Source organism: Anguilla rostrata, chromosome 11 (assembly GCF_018555375.3).
Source record: "Anguilla rostrata isolate EN2019 chromosome 11, ASM1855537v3, whole genome shotgun sequence".
In the NCBI taxonomy this organism is placed as follows: domain Eukaryota; kingdom Metazoa; phylum Chordata; class Actinopteri; order Anguilliformes; family Anguillidae; genus Anguilla; species Anguilla rostrata.
Genome location: NC_057943.1, coordinates 20,208,920 through 20,222,358, shown reverse-complemented (window position 1 = coordinate 20,222,358; position 13,439 = coordinate 20,208,920). Strand labels below are relative to the sequence as shown.

Genomic DNA, 13,439 nt, shown 5'->3' with positions numbered 1-13,439 from the left:
TAATTGATTATTTTATAGTATAATTTTTATGGAATTTCAGAGATATGCCATCTAGCAGCTGTATTACAGAAGGTAATACTGCTGCCTCCCTGACCACTCCCTAACCTGTCACATAAATATTTTAAGTTAGGTATTAGCATGCAACACATGATTGTGGCTGTAACTGATGATAAATAAGAACTTCAACAAAAGGGGATTTATTTCACTGGCAGAAAAAAAAAAAAATATTGGGCACTTTAGCACTTTAACTCACCACTCAACCTCCGAAGGTTATAAAGAATCAGGTGTTCTTAAAAAGTAGAATATGAATGGGAATTGCTCATAAGAATTTCTGTGTGTGTGTCACACTACACTTTCTGATGTAAACAGTTTTATATGTAATTTAACTTTTTTTACTTGCCCTTGGAAATTCCCCTGTTCCATTCCTTGAAGTCATTGATTCATGTCATTTATATCGGAGCACCAGAGATTAGCACCCCCAGATTCTCACTCCAGTTGACTTATTTGTTGATAAATAGCCCACGATAGCAAGAGGTGGCACAGTGCTGTTGAAGTGGACCATCAGGGATCAGATTATTACTCATTTTTCAACTTGACCTCACATGAAATTCTTATGTAAATGCGGGTATTTCTATATGTCTTGTAGAAAATTGATTTATGGTAAATGAAATGAAGCATTTATTTCAGGCTTGCCATATCTCCTTTCAATTTGCCAGAATCAATGAGATAGGGTGTATGTCAATGAGATGTAGGGAACCTTAGGGGATAGCTAGATACTGTATATGATTTAAAATTGGAAATAAAGGCGTGCACTAATTATACATGGTCTATGCTTCCTGTTTTTCTTTCATGTACAGTGTTATTGGTTCTTTCTGTCTGAGAAATGCCTTGCAGCTTATCTGATAAAAAAAATTAATAAATCAGTGCTGCACTGAAAAAAATAGCAGCCATTATCGCAAACCTCTTGAATTTGACAACTTGTTTGGCAAGTCCAACCTGACTATTTTTTTTTATTTTTTTTATTTTTTATTTTTGGTCACCATGAATGACCAAGAGAGCAATAATATTGAGTGTTCGAGCAATAATAAGTTCAGGTTTTTATTTTTTATTTACATTTTTTTTCCAGATGGGAAATGCCTCAGATTTGTTTGTTTCCAACATATCGAAAGAAAATGACTTCCTCATGGGATCTATCTATACCATTTTTGGTAAGTTTATGCTGATTGCTTGCAAGTAAGGTAACACTGCCTTATTCTTTGAAACGTAAATGTAACTGTCTATGAAAGTAATGAGGCTTACTCTCCTATTCCCTTAGGTAATATACATGTTAGACTATGCATCTGTACTGTTACTGATTTTGGTGTGCATCTGTTTATCTTATTGTTCAATTGAGTTTTTAAAATTTTTTATTTATTTCTTTTTTCAAGTACCAGTATCTAATGGACCTGACAGCTTTGTTAAGGTGGCCTTAATATTGTGATCTGACAGCAAAAAAGGTGTGCTTGTCCTGATAATGTCGTGAAAATGCTTTTGTATTTTAAACTGACAGGCTCTCCATGTGAATGCATCATCTGTCTCTCTCGCTCTCTCTTTCTCTACCTCAGGGGTCCTATCTCTTCTGGGCAATGGCATTTTGTTGTTTGTTGCCTATCGGAAAAAGCCCTCCTTGAAGCCAGCCGAGTTCTTCATTGTCAACCTATCCATCAGTGATCTTGGGATGACTATGACCCTATTCCCCCTGGCAATACCCTCTTCTTTTGCACACAAGTAAGGATCGTGACTGGCTTAGCATATCAAGGCGTTACACATGGGTTGCAAAGGCATTGTTTAGATTATATGACAAACCATTCATAGAAAGTGCCATCACATTTTCAGTGATCATAAAACTCTATATCGAGGAATGACTGAAAGATTTGCGCAAAGCATGGTGAATTAACACCAGAAAAATAGTTTGTCAGAAGGAATGATGAATTGTGCTTTGAATGCTACTCCAACTTCCTGCTTGTTGAACCCTGATGATTTATTTGCCATTTGGCTTCACAGTTTTCACCTGAGCTGAAATGGTCAGGGTGGCTGTTTAATGCCAGGGGAGGTCAGCCATGATTCTCTAGTGCATTCTTCATGTGTGTCCGCACGTTCTCTGTGTCAACCTGGTGGGAGAGAATGTAAGAACAGCAGGGGGAATTGTGTCACTGGAAAATAATCTGTGCTGTGCATGTGCTTCAGCTGATGTCTTTCTGTCCATCCGTTTGCCAACACGTGTCTTTCTATCTAGGTGGCTGTTTGATGAAATCACCTGTCAGTACTATGCTTTCTGTGGAGTCCTCTTTGGCCTGTGCAGTCTGACCAACCTCACAGTCCTCTCTTCTGTCTGCTGTCTGAAAGTCTGCTACCCTCACTACGGTAAGCACTCACTTCTGAGACAGTATCCTAAATGGGATTAAGTATTGAGTATGGATTTCACGCAGATGTTTTCAAATGCCTGTCAGATCATCATAATTTATGATGAATTTATAAAAGAGCCCACAGCATATGAAAGATAAGGTGGTTGTTGGGGATTTGTGGTCTTTCATTTACAGTTAGGATTAAGCCTTGACCTAGGGCTCACCCACACACCATATTTGCACTTCTTACATATTGCCTCACTGATGTAACCATCATGCTCACTGATGCTGTAACCTTGTATTTAAGGAGGTGGGACTTCCATTCCACCCCCACCAGAAGCAAGCTTGGTATGTGCAGATGGCAGACCTGGGGGCTGCTTGGACACTACCTATGGTCATTATTGTCCCCTTATGGTTGTGGAAAAATTGCACAAGAGTATCAGTGAGTGGCTTGTTCAGAAGTGTACTCCACTCTATAGCTGCAGAAGCACAGGCAACCAATTAAAGATCTAAAATTTGCCAGATCTAGAAAATGCAGTTAATCTTCTTGAGTAAAGGTACTTGGGCTTCTCTAAAATACAGAAGGGAGAAAGGAAATGGAGAATGAAATAGAAGAATTGGAAGTGAAGAAAATCAAGCAAGAACAAGAGGGAAACACTATCTTGAAGTTGGGTGTTGCTGCATTGGAAAGTGTGAATTTGAATAATTGCTAGGATGAGCCTGAAAGATGAACCAACTAATGAGAGGGATTAATGTTCATGCCATTCAAGTCCCCAAAGAATATGTTACATAATTCTAATCTTTTTTTCTGGGGGGTGGGGGATTCATTTCGTACTGGGAACACCACAGCCTCCCTTCACAAAGGAGACGGGTGAAGAAGCAGAAACAGCAAAAAAAAAAAAAAAATTTAAATGAATAAAAATACTGATGATCCACAGCATGTGCTGTTCTGCTGAATCATTTTGCTTTGAGGCTATACATTTTAAACATTGGTTTATAATTATCAACTAATTACAATTTGCATTAACCAACTATTTTTTTTCTTCAGAAAACCACATTTAAAACACACTTGTAATTAATCATTAAATTGACATATTTCCTGAGTGACTTGCTAGCTATGCTATATAGGAATCTTTTGGTATTTTGGTATTACACCTTTAAACCTAATATTTTTCCCCTCTAAGTTTAATTGTTTTAAGTTAAAATGTTTAAATAATTTATACTGAAAACTGTTTTTTTTATTTATTTTAAACAGTGCCATATGGTATTGTAACATACAGTATATAACTGATATATTAACATATACAAGCAGAACTGTGTAGGGTTAATGTGTGCATGTAACCCACTTGAAATCTGTAGCCTGTTGGTGAACCGGTATAAATGTGCGGGAATAATATCAAATCTGATTTGCTGAAAAGGAGGGCGTTTGTAGAAAGCAATGTATATGCCCTCCACAAATGGAAGTTTGTAATGAAACCCAGAAGAGAAATGTTTCTTTCAAAATCAAACCTCAGTGCAAATGAGTACAAATGATTTGTTTGCTAGAGTTGTCATGCACACATAAACTCCCACACACAAGCACAGATCAGACCAGTAGGGGACATGGGGCTTTCTTCAGACAGGGGCGAGATGGGGATTTGAGAGGGGCGAGCATTTGTTTGTGTGAGCATGCATGCATACATGAGCACGTGTGTGTGCCTGTGTGTGCGTTCTCCCTTCACACTCCCTGTCAGGTTGGAGTCGTACGGGGATTTGTTTACCTAAAGTATTAGAACAAGAATATAACCGACCACACCGGTGTGAAAAATCAAACAAGTCAAAGCTGATGCAACAAACTAAAACCCTGACACCAATCAGGGAGCATTCTGCCGTGGGAGGGTTCCGATTGCAGACATAAAGTGATTACACAAGGGTTCTGCATACAAGTGGTATCAGATTCTAAGGACAGGCACAGTGACTGAAACAAGATCATACAGGAAAAATAGTCACATGATATGTGGGGCTATCAGGGTGGAGATCTTGTGCAGCAGCTTCACAGATTATGTTGGATTGTTGGTGGAGCCAGGGCATGTGAAAGAAACTGTTGCCAGTGGAAACAAAGTTCGCGGAGCAGACCTGGGTCAACTGTGGATTTCACATTACTTTAACTTCTTGCTTGTGAAATTTTCAAAATGCTCCATAAACATCCTGATAATGAATCGACAAAATATGTCACTAACCAAAATTGTACAATTGTGTGAAGAAAGCTTTTGAATATTGGCCAAAATAGAAGCTTCTTTAAAAAGTTGTTAGTAATCTGAAGGTATTTACTGGTGTCTAAAAGTTTACAATATTTAAAAATATTTAACCTATTAGACTCAGGCCTTCCACTGTTCCAGCAGTTACCACTGGGTTTAGAGTAATATTGCAATCCCTTTCACACCCCTTTAGTCAGGATAGGTTTATTGTATGATCAGCCAAACATGCACTCCCTTGAGATTTGTATAAGGTAGTTACATTCCCATAGTGACCCATACAGTAATTTATTATTTTGTCCTCCAGCCCGAGAGCTGACGTCCATTGTGCTATCCACCCCCCCAACATCTGCCTCGACATTTATCGGCACCACATTTATGACCATTTTCCTGCTTGAGTTCTCTCTCAGGGCAAATTCCTCGTGGAAAATTGAAATTGCAAGCATTCATAAATATTGTCTTTATTCCTACTGCTATGAAAAAAGAGCACATTTTGTGTGAATGAATTTGGTGTGAATCCTATGGATGATGACATATGATTACCCTGAGTGCGAGGTGTGAGGGGAGAATACATAATAAATTGTATAAAGAAGCACAAATGCGTTCCTCTCCTGGGTCTCCTTGTAGCTGCTTGATGACTTTGTGTGCTGCTCTGGATCCCGTTTATGTAGCTGACCCCCATCTCAGAAGTGAACCCTGTTAAACACTGGTCATTAACAAGGGTTGCTGGTGAAATTGCCTTTTTGAGGTGCTTTGCTCCGGATTGCCCTTCTGTGGTTTGACTGATGAGAGAGGCTCTTAAGTCACATGATATGGTCCCTCATCTAGATCACTGTACCCTTCAAATCCAACATCCACAGGGCCTACAATCACATACCAATTCAAATTGATTCAGAGTGCTTATGATGGATCAAAGAAGGGTCGGCAAAGAGAATGTTATAGTCTGCCCTTCAGGAAAAAACTCAGCTAGTATATTACACAGATATTTTCTTGTGTGTGTGCGCGTGTGTGTGTGTGTGTGTGCATGCGCGCATAAGACAAAATCCTTTAACTTCTGTGAAAAACCAGTAATTCTTCATCAGAGCTTTCTGCAGTGTGGGGCTAATGGTGACAGCCTGAAACACAGCTTCCCGAGTGCGCACAGCAGGGGGTTCTGCAAGATGGCAGAGCCCACTCAGCACCGCCACGCTTCCTGGTTTCACAAGCAGCCCTACTTTCAGAGGGGCTCATCTGACACTCTTCTTCGGCTAGCAGAGGCTCCGTATCTGGATCAGCTCAATCACTGGAGTAGCCCATTGTGGCATGGGCCCCTATCCAAAGCAGAGAGCTGAGAAACACAGGCATTAAACAGCATCTGTCCCTCCCGCTAACTCTCTCACTATCAGACAGGGAAACAGATATAGCACATCAACAGCAGATCCCCCCTCGGGCAGAATGTCAATAACATCCTCAGTGTCTTTAGGCTGCTGGAGGTTTACCATGTGGACCTTCAATAAATCAGTTAGCTGCAGAATATGGCGTCACTCCGTTTTTCCATTTTCTCATGACGGCCTGAACACGTGCAGAGGTCACGTGATTGGCTTTTTATTAATTGTGTCACTGAAAATTAACTGTGGGAGTTGAAATGTACTTTCTTTTAATACATGCAGTAAGTGCAGGAATTGCATCTGAAAATGTGTTATGCTCATTCCAGGTTTTTAAATTAGCTTTAAATCAGCTGACTGGACCTTGGCTTCTGTGCTAATTTTCAAACCTCTGCCAACATGGATGGTAATGACTAAATTGAACAAATGTGAATGCTGGAATGGAGCGTACTATGGAAGCTGAGAAACAGGGTTGTGCAATGCGTTCCTCCACACTATGTTAAGCGTAGAATGAGCCTAACATCTGAATCTTTTCCTGAGAGTCAGAATGATTAGTCCCTGCGTCTATATAAGCTTATGTCTAAACATGCACATGAGAAAACTTGAAAATTATAATTGCATATGTTTATTTATATATTTTGCTCATCCTATGCGGGTGCTTCTTTCACTGTCATATCAGTCCCTGGAACTATGACATGTTTGCTTCTCAGTTAATAAACCAACACTGATCCACAAATCACAACCCACAGCCTGATTTTGTTTGTTTATCAAACACAAATATTCTGCCTGCCACAAATTAATCCAGTCTCACACTGTGTTCTGTATCTTCTCCAATGACTGGCCCCTGAGCCAATTTGCATGTTACCCTGACCAGATTATTTTTAACCCTTCAACCATTCGCCTTGAGTGTAAAACGATTAAATGTAAACAGGGCTTGGCATGAGCTTTTTGTCTCACTAGCCACTGTGGCTAGTGGTTTCCCAAAGTCACTGGCTTTTCTTGTGTTTTGCATGCTCAAGCTGTTACCAACTTAAATAAATGAGCGCAACGGCCAAATCTGCCTGCTCTGTCCCTCACTGAAATTGAAATACTGAAATATTTTGTTTTCCAAAGCATTTCTGGACAAGATCCATAGCCCAGCATACAGAATATCCTCATACATAAGCAAGTCATAGACTTTCCCAGAACATTGCCTCTAGGACCGAGTACATTTTTGTCAAAAAGCATTTTATGATGTGGGCACTTGATTGGTTTACGCATTGTGGTATTGATTATTCTGCTTGTCAGCCGACTAGAATGGATCAAAATGTCTTTCCATATTTTGTGCATGAGCATGCATTTTCTACAGAATAATCCCATGTCCCATTAAATAATTTTAAAGATTTTTTTAACCGATTTTTCAAATTCTGTATAGAAATGTTTTGATTGATTGCATGCTGTCTGTTTGTTGTAATGTGTGCCTGAACTGTATCTGTCTGTTTCTATGCCTGTATGTGTTTCTTACCTATGTATATAGGTTTCACATGAAAAAGAGATTCCAATCTCAATGTGATCACCTATTTAAATAAAGGATTAGTAATAATTAATAATAATAAACACAAACAATTTTAATTGTTTAGTTATGTTCTATTCATGTCCGTTCTGTGCTTGTTGTCCTCAAATGCTAATGCAACATAGGTTTATTTTATTATGCCAATTTTCTCTTTGAGATTGAAATCAATATGGAGTCTACTGTACCTATAGCGTGTCAGACATATGAGTTTGCGAATTAACATTTATATTTACACATGCATTTAGCAAACACAGTTATCCAGAGACACACAGCTTACATTCTTTTGCATGAAATTCATCTATATAGCTGAAAAATATTGACTTCATTATTGCACCCTTCTCTCCATGTGACTGTTAATGTACTGTGGGTTCCCTAATTAGGCCTTTGGGTTTGGACAAAAACCCAGCAATATCTAAAAAGCCTTTGAATGTTAAGAGTAGTCTGAAGTTTCTTTAAAACAAGTTCACATTTTAATTGGTCTTTTTGCCTCTCATCGATCAATGTCAGGTAACAAGTTCTCCTCCTCTCATGCCTGCTTCCTGGTGGTGGGGGTGTGGTGCTACGCCTTCATCTTTGCCGCAGGGCCCCTGGCCCAGTGGGGTCGTTACAGCCCCGAGCCCTACGGGACAGCCTGCTGCATCGACTGGAAGGCCCCAAACACAGAGCTGTTAGCCATGAGCTACATCGTCAGCCTCTTTCTCTTCTGCTACATGGTCCCCTGCACCATCATCTTCGTCTCCTACATCTTCATCTTCCTGACCGTGCGCGGCTCCCGCCAGGCCGTTCAGCAGCACGTCTCTCCGCAGAACAAAACCACCAACGCCCACAACCTCATCGTCAAGGTAACGCTCGCAGCCTCACTGTGGACATTTCGCCCACATGCTCATTGTTAGGCTCCTTGTTAGGGGCAGGAGATGAGGAGATCAAAGGGAGGGGGAGGTGTGCGGGGTGTCGAGTGTGAGTTTACGTGGGTTTTGCATGTGTTGCAGCTCATTCTTTGACAGCTTTGATTTAATAATTACTAAATTACAGCTATAATTTAAAAACAACAAAAATCCCTGAAGATGTTAAAAAGGTTGTACTGTAAAAACAAATTACGAAGGATGAAGGATAATACAATTAAGTATGAAGTCATAAGATATATTTCCACACCCTTCTCATGCTTGTCTCTATCCACACGCCTGTGCCCACGCAGCTGTCCGTGGCCGTGTGCATCGGTTTTCTGGTGGCGTGGAGTCCTTATGCTGTGGTCGCCATGTGGGCGGCCTTCGGAGACTTTGGCAGAGTGCCGCCCATGTCCTTCGCCCTGGCCGCCATCTTCGCGAAGTCCTCCACCCTCTACAACCCCATGGTCTACCTGGTGTTCAAGCCCAACTTCCGCAAGTCCCTGTGCCGGGACGCGGCTCAGTGCCGCCGCCAGCTCTGCTCCTGTTTGTGCAGCTGTGAGCCCAGGTCCCCGGAGAGGGGCTCCTGCAACCGCTCTCAGCACAACAAGGATACCTGCAGCTCCGGCCGCCTCTCAAACGGCCTGCCCGAGTGCCACCAGGCCTGCCGGCACTGCCCCGAGGCGGCGGCGGGGTGCCTGGCCACGCCCCAGAGAACTGCGCGGATCATGACCGGCTCCACCCACAGCGAGGTGGCCGTCAGCCAGCTCTCCAATGAATTTCAGAGTGACTTCCTCTAGAAACCCTCGTTGATACATAGGGGAGATGGATGGAGGAGTGTGTGTGTGTTTGTGTGTGTGTGTCTGTGTAGTTTGTGTGTTTGTGTGTATGAGAGAGTGTGTGTATGTGCGTGTGTGTGTGTGTGCGCATGCATGTGTGTGTGTGTGTGTGTGTGTGTGTGTGTTTGTGTGATGACAGCAGCAGCACTTTGCCATATTCAGTTACCCAGGGAACCCGCACCCGATAAGCCATGTGGCAAACACGCCAAACTTACTGCAAAATACACAACAGACAGGGAAACATTGTTGATGCACAAGTTTGTGTTGGATCAAATACACAAAGTTTGATTTGTGGGTGTGTGTGTGTGTGTGTGTGAGAGAGAGAGAGAGAGAGAGAGAGAGAGAGACAGAGAGAGAGAGATGATGCATTCACTTGGACTCACCTTCTACTACGACCGAGTACAGGTGTTTACATTTATATTTTTTGCAGACCACAAGATCTGCAAAAAATGTATATGTAACTAGGATTTTGGTCCTTCCAGAACATTGATTCCCATAACAATTTCTGATCAAACTATGGAAGATGATCTATGTTATCTCAGAAAACACTAAAACGCCATGTTTGTGAGATTCTTAGTTCTGTAAACCTAAGAAAACTGAAAAACCATTTTATGTTCGACTGTCAATTTAAATGTTTCTCTGTGCAATCCTAACACGTTTATGATTAATAAGAGTGATTGGTTTGAAGAGACCAGAAGTAATATTTGCAGTAAATTATGCTTGTTATGCAGAGATCTAGTTTATCAGTAAACATTTATTTTCTGCCATTAACTATTGGAGAGATGTAAATGTGAGCTTCAAGTGAACATACTGTGAAATAAGACACTTTCCAGCTATGGTATTTTTACACAGGATTAACACACTTGTTTACACTCATACATCCTCTGGGCTCAGGACAAAATTACTATTGCATGTGAGGATGTCCTGGATCCAAACTATTATGCTGTTGACCCAGGTCATTTTGATGTAGGAAACCTTTAGCTCACCTCAGGTACAGCTGACCTAAAGCTAAATTCAGTGGAAAGCAACATAAACCTCAGCTACCTGTTGTGGGTGATATCTTAAATCCGTTAAAAATTTACACTTATTTTCCTGAGCTAAAAAAGGTGCCAGACTACCTCCAGCAAGCAATTAGAAAATTACTCAGAAGATGAAAGAGGGATGGAAGGCTGTGATGTAGGGCAGGGGTTACCACCAGGCTTTTAACGGGAGTGCTTTAACTGAATCAAACCATTATGGATGAATGCAGGAAATGGAAATGCTAAAATTGACCCATGTTGTGCATCGATTATATTGAATTTTGTGTCGGTGACTCATTTTGTGGCAACTCCCAGAGAAAGTCTTGACTTCATCACTGCTCAACTGAGATATATCTAAACCAGTAAGAACATATACTTAAGATTGCATTCCCCACACACACACACACACACATGCAGACACCCATGCATCGAATTGTGGAGAAAAGCAGTGTTAGAAATTGTGCTGTAAGCAGTCTGGATGGTGTTGTAATGAAAATATTTATTTTTTGTCCTTTTATTTTGACCCAACGGTTTTTTTTGTTTTTGTTTTTTCAAGAAAATTAATGCTTGTTATATTTTACAGGAATTTGGGGATGCAAAAGAAAGTGTTACCTGCCCAACATATTTGCACAGTGTTATGAAAAAATAGCAACAAAGTGTAATCTTATCAAGTAGCCTTTGTCTAGCAAGCAATTTTTGTATGAATTTTTGAGAGGTGATGGTAATGAGGGTTTCAGTTATGTCATGTTTGAAAACGGAAAGTGTTTTTAGATATTGCTCGTTAACATTGTAGCCACAAATCAGCTTCTGCAATTTTCCTGGCATGACCAAACTCCAGTGTCAGAATCAAAACCATAATCATCAAACTTAAATAACTGAACAAAAAAAAAATCTATGTCAAATTGGTGAATTCATGTGAAAGTTGTATACATGTTTGAACGTGTATTTATTTTATTTTTGTAGAATCTTATTTACAGCTGTAAAAAACCAAAACAAAACCTTACTAATGTATATTCATGGTCTAACATGTCAGAATCTCAATATTTATGCAATGGTGCTCCAATCCTGTTTGGTAGCCTGGAGATCCATCATCGATAACTAACAATGCAAAGCATCTACTCATCAGTGACAATCAGGTATCTTTTTGAACTTTTTTTGTATAAATATGTTAAATGAAGATTTGTTTTTGTTTCCATGACATAAACACTTTAATGTTATTCAAAATGCCTTCTCAATGAACATGCATAAAAATGTATATAGTTATATTTTTAAGTATATTTGGAGGAAAAAACTAGTCCGCTGCTGTTACTGTGGTGTCTGAAAGCTATTTCACCTAGACCAAAAATAAATAATAGTGTAGATATATAAAGCAAACATTGAAGCTTTTAAATTGCTTTCAACAAGGAAATGCATGAGGTGAGACTAGCCTCTTGCTTATATCACTTCTTGACAGATTGTAAACATTTACTGTGAATTTCTGTGTTTACCATCATTGCACTTTGTTACATGATCATCTCATAATCATCCATTCAATGCAATGCATGTTTCAGATTGAAGTCTGTGGATAGTCTTGTATTTTTACATATTTCATTGATACATATGTATGTTTTGGTGTGCCTGTGTTTATCATGTAGATAATTATTTTCCTAAAACGATGAAAAGATTATTTAAAAACATAATATATAAGATTTATTTAAATTTGTGTTTGTCTATTTTCATTTGAAGAAAAGTCATTTATATTTCTTTCCCAAATGCATTTTTTTATAATGAAGATGTTTTAGGGAGCCATCTAAGAATGTATGTACAGTGCATACAGTGCAATCCAGATATGTTGATTGATGGACTATTTACAAGTGTGAGTGAAAGGGGGTGATCATGTAAAATATTTATAACATCATAAGGCTACATTCTATTTATCTATCTATTCACATTATCAATTTACTTTGGACACACCCATATTCAGGACAACTTTAAATATTACCTGTTAAAAGAATATGACTGATTGACCTCCATTGACATTTGAGACAAGGAAACTTTTTTTCATTGATTTGGCTCTGTACTCCATAATTAATTTTTTTTCTGTTTAATTAATGAGGGCATTACATGTGTGCATGCAAAATTTCCATCACTGATAATTAAGTTGCTATTGACATGACAGCAATATCTTGGTAAACAGCAATGCCTTTCACACCTTTCACTTCATCACAGATTATGTTCTTATCTTTATGAGCTTCAGGCAACAGTCTGTCTCTGGGGCATATTTGCAGATAACATTATTCTTGCTTGACAATCCCCGGTGCAATTCAAACAGTCATGTACTGTCAAGGAGCATGTGTCCCGGTGTTTGATTTGTGAGAACTGACTCTCACTTAGTATCACTCCTCATGTAGCCGGTGCCACGTTAGTCCACAAGATTAACCCGCACCAGTGTCCGATTATATGCACAGATGGACGCTGTCCACGCTCTCACCTTCACACAACATAACTGTACAGGCCATCTGCTAGACATGCAGGTTCGAAAATTAAACGTGTCATCAAACCGACCCGGTTTGAAAAAAAAAAAGATTAACGTGATATTGACAGAATTAGAACAAGAGGTTATGCACAAATAAGGATATCATTACTATAGCATAATAATAATAATAATAATAATAATAATAATAGCCAGTTTGCTTTCCAAAATGGTATGTAATCATTGAAAAGTCCTTGCTTAATTACAATATGTTTTGTGGGAGAAAGTTCTCCTGATAAAACAAATAGTGAGCACAATTTTCTGCCCATTTAATGTTTTTTTGCATTCGTTTCTTTTCATTAATAAGATAAATAATGCTACTCTGACTCAAGCAGTCGTGACTGGTGAAAGAGCCAATACGTCTCATCCATGGGGTAGATAACGTACAGTAAAACAGTTATTTGAAATTAACTTACAATGAGGTTGAAATGTGCTCATGGCTGTGCATGCTACAGAATCACTTTTCACTTTTGCTGAGGAGGTTTTTTTCAAAGGCTTGCCTTTTTCTTCATCAATTAAATGGCAGAACATGTACCACTCTTTTGTCATCGTGGTGTAAATTGAAATCTGCTGCCCTCTTAGAAAGACATATAAACACAGACAGACAGATAGACAGAGAGAGAGAGAGAGAGAGAGCGCATAGAGTCTTTC

The 13,439-nt window shown here is 39.5% G+C and overlaps 1 protein-coding gene across 1 annotated transcript in view; it reads left to right on the top strand.

Moving 5' to 3' along the window:
• Window positions 1-12,885, top strand: part of opn7b (opsin 7, group member b) — a 34,873-nt gene extending 21,988 nt beyond the window's left edge. Inside the window, exons 2-6 of the mRNA XM_064298627.1 lie at window positions 1,127-1,208; window positions 1,605-1,767; window positions 2,276-2,403; window positions 8,042-8,376; window positions 8,730-12,885. Coding sequence (XP_064154697.1) covers window positions 1,127-1,208; window positions 1,605-1,767; window positions 2,276-2,403; window positions 8,042-8,376; window positions 8,730-9,218 — 1,197 coding nt within the window. The 3' untranslated portion in view covers window positions 9,219-12,885. The remainder of the gene's footprint in view (window positions 1-1,126; window positions 1,209-1,604; window positions 1,768-2,275; window positions 2,404-8,041; window positions 8,377-8,729) is intronic.
• Window positions 12,886-13,439: the final 554 nt, after the last annotated feature.